The sequence below is a fragment of the Empidonax traillii genome, unplaced genomic scaffold, assembly GCF_003031625.1.
Source record: "Empidonax traillii isolate 1590-97213 ecotype Southwest subspecies unplaced genomic scaffold, ASM303162v1 scaffold652:size654491, whole genome shotgun sequence".
Lineage (NCBI taxonomy): Eukaryota > Metazoa > Chordata > Aves > Passeriformes > Tyrannidae > Empidonax > Empidonax traillii.
The window spans coordinates 618,490-634,972 of record NW_020955845.1 but is presented as its reverse complement, the minus strand read 5'-3'; the positions used below and the strand labels follow the sequence as shown (position 1 = coordinate 634,972).

Here is a 16,483-nt window from a genome sequence, read left to right as displayed (position 1 = left end):
TTTGTCAGGCTTCAAACATCAGCAGGATCTCTGGTGTGCTCTGGTAAGCTCTCAGAATATCAGTGCTTAATCAAACCTTACTGTAGCTTACTCGACTTTGAGGTTTTCAACTTCCCAATATTTGACACATTTACCTGCATTCAGCTTTGAGAATCAGGTGAAAGCAGCTTGAAACCAGGTTCAAAAGTGGGGAAATCTACAAGTGAGGTGGCAGGCGAGGACGTGCTGTTCTCCTTGAACAGCACTCGATCCTTTGCAAAGGCTCCAGCCTGGGTAATGCCCAGGGCTGAGTTTCTATCTGTCACCCTGAGACAGCCCGTCCCCCCAGCCTGGAGCCGCCTGCTGTCAGGTTCGCACGTGCCGAGAGTGTTCCCTGTTCCCGTCCCCACGTGTGTTACAGGCTGTTCAGCAGCTCCTGGCCAGCTCCCGCCCAAGTCACTCGCAGCTGCACGGCTCGGCTGACCCTGGCACTCGAAGCAAATGACGATGGAAGCGCCTGGGAACGAGTCAGCACGGGTCCATCCATCACACAGGCACTGCCTGCCCTGGTCTTTTCTTTGGCAAGCTCCTCCCGTAAAGTTTCTGGAACACATGCTTTTGCAGCACTAAGAGCCTTACCTCTGTTGGTGTTTCCACACTTCCCCCCTTCCCGTGGTTACCACAGTCGCAATAATTTCCCTTTTAAAAATGTACATACCATACACAGGACTAAGAGCTACCTGTTGCAAAAAAATCATTTAAAAGGATTTGGTAAAATTTAGAGGATGGAACTTTTTTTTCCTGTCAGAACATCAACATATACTGCAGAGAGCTTACCATCAGCAGCACTGAAAAACACCCTTGTTTAAATGCTATCAGGAATTAAATGACATTTTTCCAGACATCTCATTTAAAGCAAAATACCTTTACGCAGCTTTATGAGTCTTCGGCACACTGAGAGGTTATAAGACTACAGTAATTACCTAAAAGGATCACATATTTACGCTGCATGATTGTGTTGAAGTCAGTGTTTTGAGCATCAAACAGTTTCTCTGAACACTGCTTTTTATGGCAGGAAAGATGTGCTCTACAGCACTGTGGAAAGGCAGACACGTGCACAGAAAAGAGCAGGAAAGCAGGGTAGATTAAAGAGAAACTCACATGGTTCCTAAATGCAAATTCTTTGGACATGATACTCCGCAGCTGGACACCTCTGAGAAGGACCACATGGCCTTTTCAACAAGCTGAAGGCTGGAGTAAGTCAGTGCGACTTCGAGTGATGAGAGTAATTTACACAACTCACTGGTAGGTGGCAACACTGTACAGAGCTAAAACACATGTGCGAACAGACGACTGAAGGGCTCGACAGCCTGGGTTATCAGGGGGGTGGCATCAAAAAATACCGTACGCTCAAACCTAGGGTCACTTCATTTTTTAAAATTTTTTTTTAAAGAAACGTAGTGCTGGCCATACCCAAAAATCTGAATAATCTTGAAACAAAACAAAACAACAACAAAAAAACACCTGCAGAAACGCAGGGTGCATTTCTGACTGATGGAAAGCGGGGGACAGCCAGCCCTTTGCTAAAAGCGTTCCAAGAAGACGTTAGCACGGCAAGCCGGCCAAGGAAGGGGAAAAAATAAAAAGGGGGGGAGGGGGGAGGAGAAAAAGAAAGAAGGGGGGGGAGAAAAGTAAGGGAAAACAAAAATAAAGGGGAAAAAAAGACGCGATCCTGGCGGGAGGCGAACTTTCCTATACTGGGAAAAGACATCCAGCCCTGCCCCTCTCGCTCGCTCCCCCCGCGCAGCCCAGCCCAGCCCAGCCCGCAGCGCCTCCCTCCAGCCTCCCATCCCTCCCTCCGTCCCGGGGCCGCCCCGCCCTGTCCCGCCGGGCTATAAGAGCGGCTGGCGGTGGAGCGGCGGCGATCGGTGCCGGTCGCGATGCAGAGCGCGCTGTTCCTGGCGGTGCAGCACGGCGGGCACATGGAGCGGGGCGGCCGCCGCCGCAGCGAGGCGGAGGAGGCGGAGAAGGGCAGGATGAAGAGAACAATGTGAGTCCCCCTCGCCCGGAGCTCCCCCCCGTCGAACAGGTTCCCGGGCGAACCTGTTGTTTGAGTGTTAAGGCAGGGGTTGGGGGGAAATAGTTTCCTCGCCCTCGGGGTGCTGTGGGTGACTCTGGGTACAGAAATGGCAAAGCCGTCTGAGGAAAATTAGCGCTGCTCTTGGCAGTTAAAGGGGCTGGTGTCTAGAGCTCTGAGAGCTGTCACTTTTTAACAGGCATCTCTCCCTCTTCTTTCTTCCAGCATTAAAGATTGGAAAACAAGACTGAGCTACTTCCTGCAGAACTCTTCTAATTCTAATAAGAGAAAATCTAAGAAGGCAGGGAAACACCGCAACTACTTCAGGTAAGTTAAGAGAAAGAGACTTTGTTTAAATAAGTGTTCTACAAAAACAGTAAACCTTGAGCAGTGGAGTCTGATATTCTCCCTCTCTTTCTGCAGACCTTCCCCTGAAGAAGCCCAGCTGTGGTCAGAAGCCTTTGATGAACTTCTTGCTAACAAATGTAAGTTTGTCTTCAAAAAGTAACATTCGGGAGCAAAGGGATGGTGAAGTTTATATGTCTGTAAGAGATTGCTTCCTTCCATGTTGATACTGTACATGCTGATATAAAATAGCTTTGATTCTGGTCTTGCAAGTGAAATGCTTTGAACAGTTTAAAGCCAAAACTCATGAAAGTGTTCTCTAAAAAATTGTAAACTAATAGCAAACCAAAGAATACCTCATTGTAGTGGATTTTTTTTTTTCCTGTAACCCCTGCTAGCTAAAATCATACATATCAGCTTGGCTTTGCCAAATATGAAAAGAGCATTTGTTCCCTGAGCTCACTGCATAACTAAGACAAATGCTTTCGAGTAACATGAGAAGAATTCAGCAACGCAGAAGTTCAGTCATCTCAGGGCTTTACTGTAGCTCTACAAGAAGCAGCATTCAACAGCAAAGCAGAAAGACTAAGAAATAGCACTACTGTATGCTCTTTGAACTTGAGTCACCTTTTCCATTGAAAGAATATTCCAGGGTTCTGCAGCAGTCATATTTACTGCAGTGTAAAGGTTAACGCAGGCGATCTTATCTAGAGACAAGTGGGGTTTTTATGTATACGTATGCTTTGCAAGAAGGAACATACCAACTAGAAATGGCTTTCATTTTTTGTGTTTACCCAAAAAATGGCTTGCTCAAAGTCAAGCCTGCCAAGCTGTTAGAGCTTTAACTTGCTTGCATACGTAAATGGGGACATTTTTTACTGCCATGATATCCCTGAAAATAACAGACCTACAGCAAAATATTTCCATAGAAACAAATGTGAACAGTGGGTAAATTCAAGCTTCCTGAAGTAGTTAACTGACAGTGGCTTTACCCCCACTCCTTTCCCTAGATGGTCTTGCTGCTTTCCGAGCTTTTCTGAAGTCTGAGTTCTGTGAAGAGAACATCGAGTTCTGGTTGGCCTGTGAGGACTTCAAGAAAACCAAGTCACCCCAGAAGCTGACATCGAAAGCAAAAAAAATCTACAACGACTTCATTGAAAAGGAAGCTCCCAAAGAGGTAAAGAAAACCCGACTAAATTTAAATGCTCTATTCTATGAGTTCTTACAGCCTTTATTTCTTTGAACTCACGTTAAGATACAGATGTCAAACTGCACTGTACATACCTCAGTGTCAATATCTGTGTCTGAATGCAACTCTCTCCCAAACTGCCTTTTCACCAAACTGGAAAGTGGCACAAGGGGTGTTTCAGAGTGTTTCTGTTTTAACTGAGAAAAGATAAATATCTGAACTACTTTGGGTTTTGTGTAAAAGAAGAATTTTTTTAAAGTTTTGTTTATTTGACCCTGTAGTAACAGGGTCTTGCCTTTTTCACTTCTTCAGAAATTGTATGGTGTTATTATACTTATTTGAATTCAGTTCTCAGAAGTAAATGTCCTTACTTCTCTATTTCAGATAAACATAGACTTCCAAACCAAGAACATGATTGCACAGAATATCCAGGAAGCCACACATACCTGTTTCAGTGCGGCGCAGAAGAGAGTTTACAGCTTAATGGAGAATAACTCATACCCCCGGTTTTTGGAGTCCGAGTTCTATCAGGAACTGTGCAAGAAGACACCCATCACCAGAGCAGCCCAGGGGACATGAGCAATGGAGAAGAGGGAGAAGCAGCCTCTCGGCTAGTGAGGAAACAAAGCCACAGCTCATGGCAGCATCCTGACCCAAAAGACTGAGACACTGAGCGCTCACAGTCTGTTTGCCACCGTGCAAGGACAAATACTGATTGTGGTGCAGAGCTGATGGCCAAGAGTGATGCTTGGAGGGTGTTCAGGGGCGATGGCAGGAGTGTGCCAGCCAGCTGCTGGCAGTGTCCTTCTCTGCCAGTGCTGCCACGAGAGCTGACTCCATGCATTAGACAAAACCGCACCTTACAGAGCCCTTCTGTCACGGCTGAGGAGCAACGCGGCAGGTCCGAACAGAGCTTCCTTCTTCTGATCACAAGCTGCTCTCTGCAGCTGGGCAGTGCTGGGAACTTGAGTAATTGGTTGCCTGTTTATCTTTCCTAAACATCAAGCAGCGTTGCTGTTGTCAGTCGCTCGGTGTGTTCACACGGGTTCTGTAAAACCGCCTCGAGCTGCCACGAGCTGTGCTGGGTTTCTGTGCAACCCCCAGACAGTAACAGCGCTGTGCAGCGTGGGGTGAGGAAGGGACAGAGCTCAGTTCCCAGAGGAACAGGTTCTGCAACTAAAGTATGCAGGGCTGAGTTGTATCAGCAGGGCTGCATGGGGCCAGACTGAGGGCAGAACTTGGCCAAGGCAAACAGGAGCTGTATAGTATTATATTTATATGTGGATTATGATTGTGTTGAATGCTGCAATGTCATAATTCTGTCTCAAGGACAGCAAGCTTCAGTGAAGTTTTATTGTTTTTAATAAACTATTTTGATACAAAGCTTCTTTTGCTTGATTTGTTTAGCACACACAGATAAATACTATGTGGCACTGGACTCCAAAGTGCTGTGACTGGGGGACTGGGGGGGAGATCTTAGTAGGACTAATTTTAAAGCAGTTAGTTCTTAATCTATGAAGTGAGTCTTTTTCTTGTTTTTTCCAACAGAATAAAAATCTTCAGAGCTTGAAAGCTTAGCAGGGGACACATGTTATATCACATCCTGTGTCTTAAACACATTTCTGTGAAGCCAATCTCTAGGAGAGTACAAGGCACAGGTATGGCTACACGTGATGACAGATCAAATAGACAGCAGCAGTATTGCTGGAGGTCAGGATGCCATTTGGAATGCAGACACCCATAGTACTGCACTTGCTTTCTGCTTCAGAAAGGGCTTAGAAGGACTTGAGTATCAGGCTGCAAAACCTGTGAAGGTTCAGTAGAGGCAGTACTACAATAAAGGCATTTAACTCCCAGCTAGGGTAGTGCTTCTTAGAGGGAAAGTTACTGGTCATCATTATTTCATGCCAACTTTTCAACCCAAACTTCCCAAAACAGTCCCTGGCTTATTAGTTTTTTGGCATCTGAACATTAGGTCTGTTTAGGTCCTGGCTCCTTGACTCTCATCCTCAGGTCACAGCTCTGAATTGCTTATTTCACTTATATCCACAGCAGTCACTTCTATAATGGTCCACTTTTTCAAGCATCAAGAAATTATAAGGACAGGATTTTCCACTTGAATTACACATGGAAGGACTGTTCAAAAGCCACTAGTTCATGTCTGTAGATATACATTGCAGCAATGAGCCTACAAGAAAGATACAGAGGAACTTTTGACAAGAGCATGTAGGGACAGGACAAGGGGGACTGGATTAAAACTAAGAGAGACCAGGTTTAAACTAGACATTAGGAGGAAGCTCTTTGCTGTGAGGGTGATGAGACACTGGAACAGGTTGTCCAGAGAAGTTGTGGATGCCCCATCCCTGGAGGTGTTCCAGGCCAGGCTGGATGCTCTGGATGGATCCAGGCTGGATGCCGGAGCTCTGAGCAACCTGGTCTAGTGAAGGGTGTCCCTGCCCACGGCAGGGGGTTGGAACTAGATAATCTTTAAAGTCTCTTCCAACCCAATCATTGTCTGATTATATGATGATTGTATAGGATGTGTATATGTTCAGACACACATGTGTCTATCTACGACACTGAGCATGGAAATAAATTTGGTACAGCCTCCACCTTGCTATAGCCCTATTTCTGGGGCTTTTAGAACTGGCTCTTATACAGCTACATTTGCTAATCAGTCCACATAAAGGAAGCACAAAAAACCCCTCAGCTTAATAATTTATTGCAACAGAGGATTTTTTTACTAAGCATGAAAAACAGATTTGGGCTGATAATTGCTTTCCTAGTATAACAAAATAATCCAAAGAGGAAAATAGCCAGAAGTACACCTAATAGGGCAGGAATTATTCTATGAAGCTTCATTGGCTTCAGTGAAGCTGAACTAATCTGTGCCAATTTGGGATGTGGTAATTAACCGCTGCTGGTGTCTGGTTTTAAGGAAAGAAACAATTCTAGTTTCAGCAGGTGTCTGAACTACTTATAGCACAGTATGTATTTCAAGGGGAAATTAGGTGGGGCCGTTAGGCTTGGCATCCCTGCCTGAGGGCTGTCCTTGTGTATTTTTAAAATCTGAATCATGAAGGTTCAGTCTTAAGAAGGCCATGCAGGCAGCTTCCACAACCATGTAGCTTCCACAAACCATGCCACTGGGGTAGAAAACCAACTAAGCCATGCTGAGTCCCTGGCTCAGTCTGTCTGCAGCCTCGGAGAGCCCTGGCTCCAAAGCTAAGCTGTGCAGCAAAACAATCTGGTGTATCAATGACAAAAAGAAAAAAAAAATTAGTACAATACAATAGACCTGTTCGTACAACATTGCTTCCAGTTGCAGCTTTTCCATTTTTTTTTTTTTTTTTTTAATCAGAGTCTAGTTTTCCCCAGCTCCCAGGAATAAGCTACAGTCACTTTGGGAGAGCTGCAATCCAAGAGATTGCTCTGAACATTTCCTGGGGAAATAAAAACCTCACAATTGCTTTAAGAGATGCTGGTTCTGTGCTCTGGGCAGCCTTACAGCTGCAGTTAAAATTGGTACTCTGGTGTCAGTATCCAATGACAACAAACAGTAAACTGCTCATTCCCCCACTGCCCATCCAAACATTCACATACCCTCCAGTCCCACTGGGTGCTCACAGCCAAACACACCACAATGCCAGGGAAAAGACCGGTCTGGGAACAGCTAAAGGAGGGTAACAGAGATGGGGTCCTGCAGGCCAAGGTGTGGGTGCTGCTACACAGCTGGCCAGAGCACCATCCCTTTTTTAGCTTCCATCAGGTTATAAAACTGCTCCAGTCCTATTTGGGATATGGGCTGGAGCCTCCCAGGCAGGAAAATAAGAAGGGATCTCAGTGGGTAGCTGCAAAGGAGCACAGAAGCTGAACAAGTCTGTAAACAAGCTTAGCACTGATAGGGAAAAGAAATCTTGCAAAGAGCTGAGGAGTGAGAAGTAGGCACCTGTAGGAAGGCAGCCCAGCACCCTGGTGCAGCATTCAACTGCACAGCAAGCCCTGTCTGATCCCAGGCAAGCCAATGCCAGCCTCCCAACACACCTGGTACTGGCACAGAAAGTCTGAGTACCCAGAACTGCTGAGAAATACCAGCAAATCTAAAATGAAGAAAAATTATAACCATCCATACATCATTGTTTTTCAAGCACAATCTCACATTATTTGGTGCTTTTCCTAGCTGCTAGGGGCAAGCAATTCCCCTGCTGTTGTAGCACAAAAAAAGAACACCTCTCACCCTTATGATAATGAAGAAAAATTGAAACCTGCAAGTATCTGGAGTATCTCTAGTAATTTCCTAAACCAGAATTTAATGCAAAGACTACACAATCACATAAAAAAAAAAACAACAAACAAACACACAAACAAAACCACACAAAAAACCAAAAACCACCAAAAAACCTAATTTTCTAAGCCAACCACATGATTTTGAGAAACTAGGTCAGGAGTTGCAACTGTCCACATCCGGCAACAGCTCGGGCTTTTAAGGGCTTGAGATGACACTGCAGCATAGGGCAAGCTGAAGGAGAGTCCTCCATACAGTCAAGAGGCAACATGTAAATTAAACTCCTAAAACACAACACCAAAGCAGCTGACCCTCATCAGGTCAAAGACTGGAGAGGGCCTCTGAGAACAGGGTGAGCTCAACATTGACGATGATTCACCACTCCAGCCGAATGGGAAAGCAATGCCATGCAGTAAACAAAGGGCAACACAGGGCTCTTGCTCCATGTATTTGTGTATTGTGGCTGAAAGATATGCTGGGGCTATAAATAAAATCAATCTGCTTTTCCACTTGAAATTCTAATCTCAGTTTGACATCTAATGACATCTTAAAGGGCTCTATAGGCACCCAGGCATGTGTGTGGAAGGGTTTCTTGGATGAGACTTCATAATTTTGCAACTTGCATGGAGCAGAAAAGCAACCTTTAGAAGTAGTTTTAGGATCCTCATGGATTTTTTTTTTTTTTCCCAGATTTGACTTACTGTGATTCAAGAGGAAAAACTTGATCAGAATCTGGGACAGTATCCCAAATTCAACTTTCTTCGAGTGGCAAAACATGACCAATAGCTCCTCCTTCATCCCACCAGCACAGGAATTCCTAGTGTGTCTACCAGCTCACACGTACCGGGGGCAGCAGGAGATGGAGATGGAAATGAACTGGCAGCAAGGCTTCTACATCAACCTAAGGTCCACCCCAGAGACAAGCCAGAAACTGGACTGGTGACAGACCTACCTGCACTGTAGGTCCTTGATCCATCCTGGAGCAAGAGCTAGATGTAAGGTCACACCTACAACAAATTCAGGAAAAAGAGAGAGGCTGAGTTTAAATAGAGCCCCAGGCAATGGGCAGCAGGTGAAGGGGTCAGGTGGGACTGTTCAGGGCCCGTTAGTGGCCTCAGGGCCCTGACACAAACATTAAGTCCTTTTCTGAGGGTTCCTGCACTGGCCATATGAGCCCATCAACTCACAAACCCAAAGCTGACTATTTCTGAGGAGGATTTGCAGCCAGATTTGTGGTGAGCAACCTTAGCAATTGGCCTCAGACAATTCTGTAGCTGTGCTAATTGGCATTACCCTGAGTGCCCTAACTGGAAAATGAGGGCTGGCCAGCACAGAAGCCCAGGGAAAACAGTCCCACTGTTATTCTACGTAGGAGTTTCATATGTGAGTCCTTTGGCAATCTTTCATTAAAATAATCATTTAGATCAGAGTTTCCAACAGCTACAAAGTACCCATGAGCAGCAATTAAACAATGTTCCATTAAAAATATTAAATATTCCATTCAAGATAATCTAATTGACATAAATTACTACTTATGCTCCTGAGCCAGTTTTCCCACTTGGGATCTCATGGAATAAGTTGCGTTTCTGCATTACAGATTTAGACTAGAGAGCAGCTCCACCGCTTTTTGGATGGGAGCCTGACTTTGGGCTTTCAGGGGAGATGGTACTAATATGATATTTATAGGGCTCAGAAAGTCATCCGTCCAATATGGAAAAGACATTTGGGAGCAGAGTGGGCTGTTTATCGAGCCTGCGTGTTCCTTTGCTTCTGCGGGCGTCCAGGGGAAATGGAAGTAACAGGAGTGTGGCAGGACACATGCATGGCAGAGGGTCTGTCCCTGCACCCTCTGGACTCAACTCTTGTTTTTAAAGGCCAGCAGGATTAACTGGTTCGCTGGGAGCAGCCGGAGCTGATGGGGCTCAGCCTGGGAGGCGAAGGGGCGCTGGGGCAGAGCCGTCCCCACCACCCAGGGGCCATCGCAGCCGCGGCATGTGCAGATGTTGGAGGCTTCCCCCGCTCCCAGCAGGCTCGGTCCTGCGTCACGGAGATTATCTGCCGTGTGTGGCTGCCCTCCCTGCCCAGCCTGAGTGCGTCTGTTTGCCGAGCTGAGCTGTCTCCTGGCCTGCCTGTGGTTGGTTCCTGCTGTTTGCTGTCCCCGGTACCCGCTGTGGGCTGGGACCAGGCGCCTGAGCAGGGGGAGGAACGAGTGCCAGGCGGGACAGGACTCTTCCAGCCGCCTTCGATGCCACGGGCAGACGGAAATGCCATTTTTGCCACTTGCCCTCCCTGCAGGCTGCTGGCTTTTGGGGCAGGGTTCTTCTGTTTTCAAAAGGACAGGTCAGCAGCAGACACTCAAGACGAAAATGCCAGATAAATACACAGCGTAAATGGGTTACAGTTGAAAGCCGAGGCAAAGATCAGCCGTGACCTTAGGATCAGAGAGTCACAGAGCCTTATGGAGGTCAGGGTGGAGGGAGACAGTTAAACAACCCTCCTGGCTCCCTGATGCTATGGAGATTACAATGTTCCAACAGGCTAATGCCTGTGTGAACACATAGGTCACTCCTGCAAATATACAGAATTTTCCCAGTAAAGACTCTTGGCTTCATCTTTTTAGAGGGAAAAACAAAGTGCTGTACAGAGCTGGCGGTGAGATGCAGTTGGGTTAGCCTAACACAAAGAGACAAAGTTAATTTTCATCTGGAATTCTGACAACTAGGTTACGTCTCTAGAGAGACACCTACAAATTAGGGCCAAATCTGTCATTTTGAGGAACTAAGTTAGAAGTCAGTTCAGCATTCATACAGCTCTTTCCGTAAGTCAGAAAGGAAAGAGCAATGAATGCCTTTTGCTAGGGCTGAAGTAACAACATATAAAATAATGACATTGCCCTCTCAATTTTACCTACAGCTAATATTTGCTACCTGTGCATTGGGCCCAATCCTGACAGAAGCTATTCCACCCCACATGTAGGGTGCTGTAGAAATGCTGCAGTTACCCCAAGGTTCACCACTGTATAGATGTGCCTTATTAGTGCTGAGAAGCTCCAGTCTTCAGCAGTCACTTGCCTTTGTGCGGCAAGTTAAATGTTCCCAACACCTGGAAAAGTCTGTGTGGGTGAGAATTTTTTCAGAACTATTTCCCAAAGCCACAAAGACCCTCTGATGCTGGCAGTGGTCACTGAGTAGAGGCCTCTACAGTGTGGCTTAGAAAGTTTATGTCTGGAATGGAATTTGGACATTTAATACCTAGGAGACAAATATGTCATCTTCCTGGAGACCAATATTTAAGCTAAGTGTTCAGATACAAAACCTGAGAAGGCTTGAAGAGCATCAACCCTCTCTTCCAGCCAGCCTCCCTTCTCCTTTTCACTTTCTGCATCCAAGTATTTCTTCCCCACAGTCTAAAATATTATACTTGCAAAGTAATGTCTTGAAGCTGTTTGACTCTAGGGAAATATGAGGGCCCACAATTTTTATGAAGTGCCTTGTTCTGAAACACAACCACACTTGTAAACCATTTCTGCTTTTGTATGTTTCCTTAGAAAAACAAAAATCCCACCACACTCTGGAACAAGCAGCCTTTGCACACTGTAACTCTCTTGCTCTGTAACTTCTGGAGAAGGTACTTACACTTCACACACAAGAATTTCAGCAAATCTCTTTGTGCTTTTTTACTCAAGGTTGCTGACTGTGGGAGAACCTCCTGAGAGTGGCTTCTACCTGCTTTCCCTTTTTGTTGCTGGAATTGGAAGAAATAATTTTCTTAATCAGCTCTACTGGCCACCATGAAGCAGTTATTCTCTTTCAGTAATTTCATTCCTGCGAGAAAACCAAACTTTTATCCAGGTAACAAACTAAGGACAATGTCTGGTATTGAAAGGAGCAGCAAGCAGCAACTATACGAGCTGTACCCTGCATCCCAGCTAACGCAGCTGCCCTGCAGCGTGCTTGTAGTATTTAACCTGGAGCCATTATAACGTAAAGCCTAGTTGAGCAAAGTCTGTTTTTTTACGGTGTTTGAGCAAGGTGTTGGACCTGGTGTCAAATAACCCCAGTACACCCCTGAACTCCTGCCCTCTGCAGAGCTAAGTGTTTGCAGAGGGAGAACCAGCTCAGTGAAACGTCATCATTGCCCAGCTGACTGCCAGTGCATCCAGGGATAACTACAGCCCTTCTCCAGCCTTCTCTGAACAAGGGGCTGGGCAGCCCCCAGCAGGTTCATCCCCACTGCCTCGCTCTGTGATAGAGATGGGGAAACCAAATCACTGACTGTTCATTAAGTGACACATATAAGAGGCGCAGCAATATAGTAGGAAATATTAAATACAGATCCTCAGCTTTGTGCAGGGCAATTACACCAATCTAGAGCAGGCAGAAGGTCTCAGCTAATGCAGTGTAACTGAAACAGCAAAGCAGGGACTCAGCCTATAATCAGGTTGTAATAGGCAGCTCCCAAAAGTAGCACCTGGAAACCTCAGAGGATGGTGAGCCTCTCTGAAACACCCCTGCAGCAGTCACTGGTATGCTCTTAGAACAGCAGTATGACTCCAGCCCAGCAGCTTAGCATAATTACAGGAGTCCTGGGATTGAAGAGAAGCACCCTTGGCCCGGGAAGTGGCTTCCCTAGGGAAGACAGAGAATTCCCGCCAGGCCAGCCACATGGCAGGCAGCATGGTCAAAACAGGACGTTGCAGAGGATGGTTGGCCACTAGCGAGGGGGACAGACCTGCTAAGCATTTGCTTCAGCCCTGTGAATCACCTCCAAGCAAAGGTTTTAGTGGCAGCTTCAGGATGGGAGAGTCATCTCAGTTTGCACATGAGCAGGTAGACTTGGAAAGGAGTCTGTGAGGAACACATTTTCCACTAGGAAGTAGTAAATGACTAACAGTGATGGCAGTCCCTAACAAGGCAACAAGTTAGGAAATAATGCCCAAAGACAGGAGCAGCTCCTCTGAGTAAGCTCAGGCTGATGGAGCATCCCCCACAACTGCCCAAGTGGAAGGCTGGGCTTGGGCAGGTGCTGCTGGTGACAACTGGAGGTCCAGGGATCGGTGCCACCGGAAACAAACAAATATGAGGAGAACAAAGTACTGTTTACATGCAAAGAACATATCAGCTGCAGGGTTTGCATGGTTTCAGTGCCACGGACAACAGAGTTGTGTGGGTGAACTGTCACTAAGGAAGTGTGGGTGTAGCTGATAGCAGATTGCCAGCAGATAAGAAATATTCCTCCCCTTAGATCAAAAGCAGCTGGCAGGAGCATCACTGCTTGCACTCCCCAAGGATAGAAATAATGCAGCTGCTTTGCTGCTTTACTGACAACAAAGCATAACTTGTGCCTGTGGCCCAAATTACTTTTTCCTGGAACAAGCCACTCGTGGAACTGACATAACCACAAATGAATACACAGGGTTATTTTAATAGCAGTTTACCAAAAGCAGCCACATTTGGGCGTCTTTTTTAAAATCTCAACATGTTGCTAACATGAGTGACATCACCAGCTGGGTCACAGCTGTTTGGTCACATCCTTCCCAGTGCCACCACACTGAGTGACTGACAGGGCACAGGATACGGCCCTTGTTGGGACAGCATCAGCATTCAGTGAGCTTTCCATTGAGTATTGCTAGCTGCATGGATTCAGGAAATTTTGCTCAGACAAAGGATATGGTCCTCGTGTTACGCTTTGGTCTGACGTCCCAAGAGCAGCTGCTTTACCAGAAAGCAGGACAGTCATGCTGCCCCTCTCCCCCCCCTCCCTGGTCCCTGCACGTCCCTCTCTGCCCTCGCATCTGATTTCGCAGCTGTGCAGCTGCTGTGAAGCTGGATGAGCAAGCTGGTTGGGCAGGAAATTGTTCTTTTTTTGGTGGGCTTGTTTTCCATGGGATCAGATCACTCATGCAACTTACCCTGCAGACACTCAGATGAGGGTGATGGGGAAGAGAGGAACACACGGGGGAGGGCCCGTGGCCTGAGCTACAGGAAGGCGTGGCTGGCTGACGTCAGGGTTCAAGTCCCTTGTCACTGTTTTGTCATACTCTCCCCTTTGCACTCCACCTCCACCTTCCTTTGGTGCCTCACCAGCCTCTTTACAAGGAATGCCATTCATCTGGAAATGACACTGTTGATTTTCAGCCCCTCCTTCTTTGATAACCCAGCCAGACTGGTCACAGAGCAGAACATCAGGAGACATTTACAGACTGTGGGAGCAGCTGAAATGGTAGATATCACCAGCAAAGCTGGGAATGTGGTGATGCCCAAACACAGAAGGGGCAGCTTGGGTCAGTCATTAGGAAAGAGAAGGGCTGGTTGTCTGGTTTAATAGCCAATAAGTGGTTTCACATTACAGATCACCTGAGTACTTACCGACGCTTAACAGGCTTGTTGGGACGTACAAGGTTCAATTATGGCCTGGAAATAATTTCAGTACATTGGTAACATGACCTGATCTGAGTCACTGGTGTAATGCAAATGGGCAGAAGTGTCAATGGACAAAGCTGCTCAGCGCCCTCCTTTTCCAAAAGCAGCTTACCTAGTTTCCAAACAGAGTTAGAAAAGCACTTGATGCAAATTCATATCTTCCAGCAGTACATCTTCATTTATTTAGTAGCTTTCCGATGACGAGTGCAGTTTTCAGAATAAGTAAAACCCATGCTGTTATGGGATAGGAAACACTGCCTACAGTGTATTGATTTTTATAAGGCAAATATTATGCTACAAGTCCAGTGCCAGGAGATATTTTACCATTGATTAAGGGAGCCAGCTGAAGGTGCTGATCTCTACCATATTTCAATACCATCAAACAGAGATACCTTCCCAAACTACCTAGGATTCTGACTTAGTCAAGAATCCAGTATATTTGAGATGAGGGTTATTTTTAAGTCAGCTTGTTTCAGCACCTTTCTTACTGTGTAGTTTATAAATATTCTCCCCTCTCAGGCACTACCTGTAACAGAGAAAAGGTTTTACTGGCACCAGGCACAACTCAGCAGCAGCAGCTGAAGTTGTTGTTGTTACTGACTGCAGTTACCGGGCTTACATTTTGACTGGGGCCAGGCAGTTCCCATTCAAGCAAGGACTTTAACTGTTCTTGCTTGAACAGCTCTAACTTTCACCTAAAATTTGCCCAATTCAATGAAATTTTACTTAGAGTACATGTGTGTTCCTTAGCCACCCACAGTTCCTAGCTTGATCTCTCCCCAAGAGAAAGGGATGTACTTCTTGCGAACAGGGATGAAGCAAGAGAGCGCTGTGATTGACTCCTGCTGCAGTCTCAGATATGCCAGAAGACTGGAGTAAGCTGACGTAGCAGATTATTTCTCTTTCCCAGAGCCTGATGACTGATGATAATTATTTCTATTCTTGCAATCTTTCCCAACAACCGTTTCTATTTACTGCCATAGCTGCAGCATTACAAAACTCAGGGAATCCTTTTCCCCCACATTTTCTCCTTGGCAGGAGTAAATGAAGTCAGCAGTATCAGATGTCTTTTCCTTCTCCATCACCCTTCATGAACTAAGAACCCTATTTGTCCTAGGTCACTAGGAGCTGGATCTAATGGACAGAAAATAACTGTGAGATGACCATGCAGCCAGATTTCTGGTTTGAAATGTCTTTGAAATGTACCTTTTCTGTATCACCAAATGACACCAGTTACTGGCGGGTGCATCTTGAGCTGCGTGCTGCCAGCACAACTTTCCTTCCATTAACCTCTGCAGCAGCCACTTTCCTCCCAGGGGGAGCATCTGGTGTGTTTTCCAAAATAGATTCCTCCCACAGGCAGCATTTACGTTTCCAATTAACCTTTCACAAGAAGCTGGGTTTGTCTGAAACCGAGCTCAGCCAACGTCACTTCAGTCACACCACACCTGCAGTAAGGACTCCTTGCTTTCTTTCAGGGTGAGGATCAAGCCCTCCAAGACCTACAGCTCTGCTGGAAAGTCTCAGCTTCAGAAATTTCCCTCATTTATCATAGAATGGTTTGGGTTGGAAGGGACTTTAAAGATCATCTCCTTCCAACCCCCTGCCAAAGACAGAGACACCCTTCACTAGACAAGGCTGCTCAGAGCTCCATCCAGCCTGGCCTTGAGCACCTCCAGGGATAGGGCATCCACAGCTTCTCTGAGAAACCTGTTCCAGTGCCTGACCACTCTCACAGTAAGGACTTTTTTCCCAATATCTAATATAAACCTACCCTCTTTCAGTTTAGAAGCATTCCCCCTCATCCTATCACTACATGCCCTTGTAAAAAGTCTCTGATACAAAAGGCTAACTGGTATAGTTCTTGATTTAGACCCAAAATAAAGCACAGTGATTTACATTACAAGATAGCTGAGTAGGTGGCTTAAAGCATTTTTCTTTCTGACTGGTGTTAGGTCATATATCCAAATTATTGATTAATAGCTAGATCTGGTGCCAAGGGAAATCATCCCAATTACTTCAAGGACTGATCATTTATTTCTACCCATCAGTTACAGCCTGGGTAGGAGTTACTATCTGTAAAGACTGTGTTTAAAATACAAATACTCATTAGTATTAAAATAAGACATATATGAAATAGCAACTGTTTTGAATAAATAGATATTCTCCCCAAGTTTAGGCCTTCA

The 16,483-nt window shown here is 45.9% G+C and overlaps 1 protein-coding gene across 1 annotated transcript; it reads left to right on the top strand.

Annotated features, from left to right (window-relative positions):
• The first annotated feature begins 1,901 nt into the window (after positions 1-1,901).
• Positions 1,902-4,973, top strand: RGS2 (regulator of G protein signaling 2). The gene is made up of 5 exons (XM_027899256.1): positions 1,902-2,029; positions 2,282-2,383; positions 2,480-2,541; positions 3,412-3,578; positions 3,975-4,973. Exons 1-5 carry the CDS (start codon positions 1,920-1,922, stop codon positions 4,167-4,169), a joined length of 636 nt encoding a protein of 211 aa, XP_027755057.1. The 5' UTR covers positions 1,902-1,919; the 3' UTR covers positions 4,170-4,973.
• Positions 4,974-16,483: the final 11,510 nt, after the last annotated feature.

What these genes read in the sequence shown, in the direction of transcription:
- RGS2 (XM_027899256.1), top strand. Translation starts at nt 1,920, where the DNA reads ATGCAGAGCGCGCTGTTCCTGGCGGTGCAGCACGGCGGGCACATGGAG. An exon ending in AAACACCGCAACTACTTCAG is followed by an intron (nt 2,384 to 2,479) that starts GTAAGTTAAGAG and finishes CTCTTTCTGCAG; the next exon opens with ACCTTCCCCTGAAGAAGCCC. An exon ending in AAAAGGAAGCTCCCAAAGAG is followed by an intron (nt 3,579 to 3,974) that starts GTAAAGAAAACC and finishes TCTCTATTTCAG; the next exon opens with ATAAACATAGACTTCCAAAC.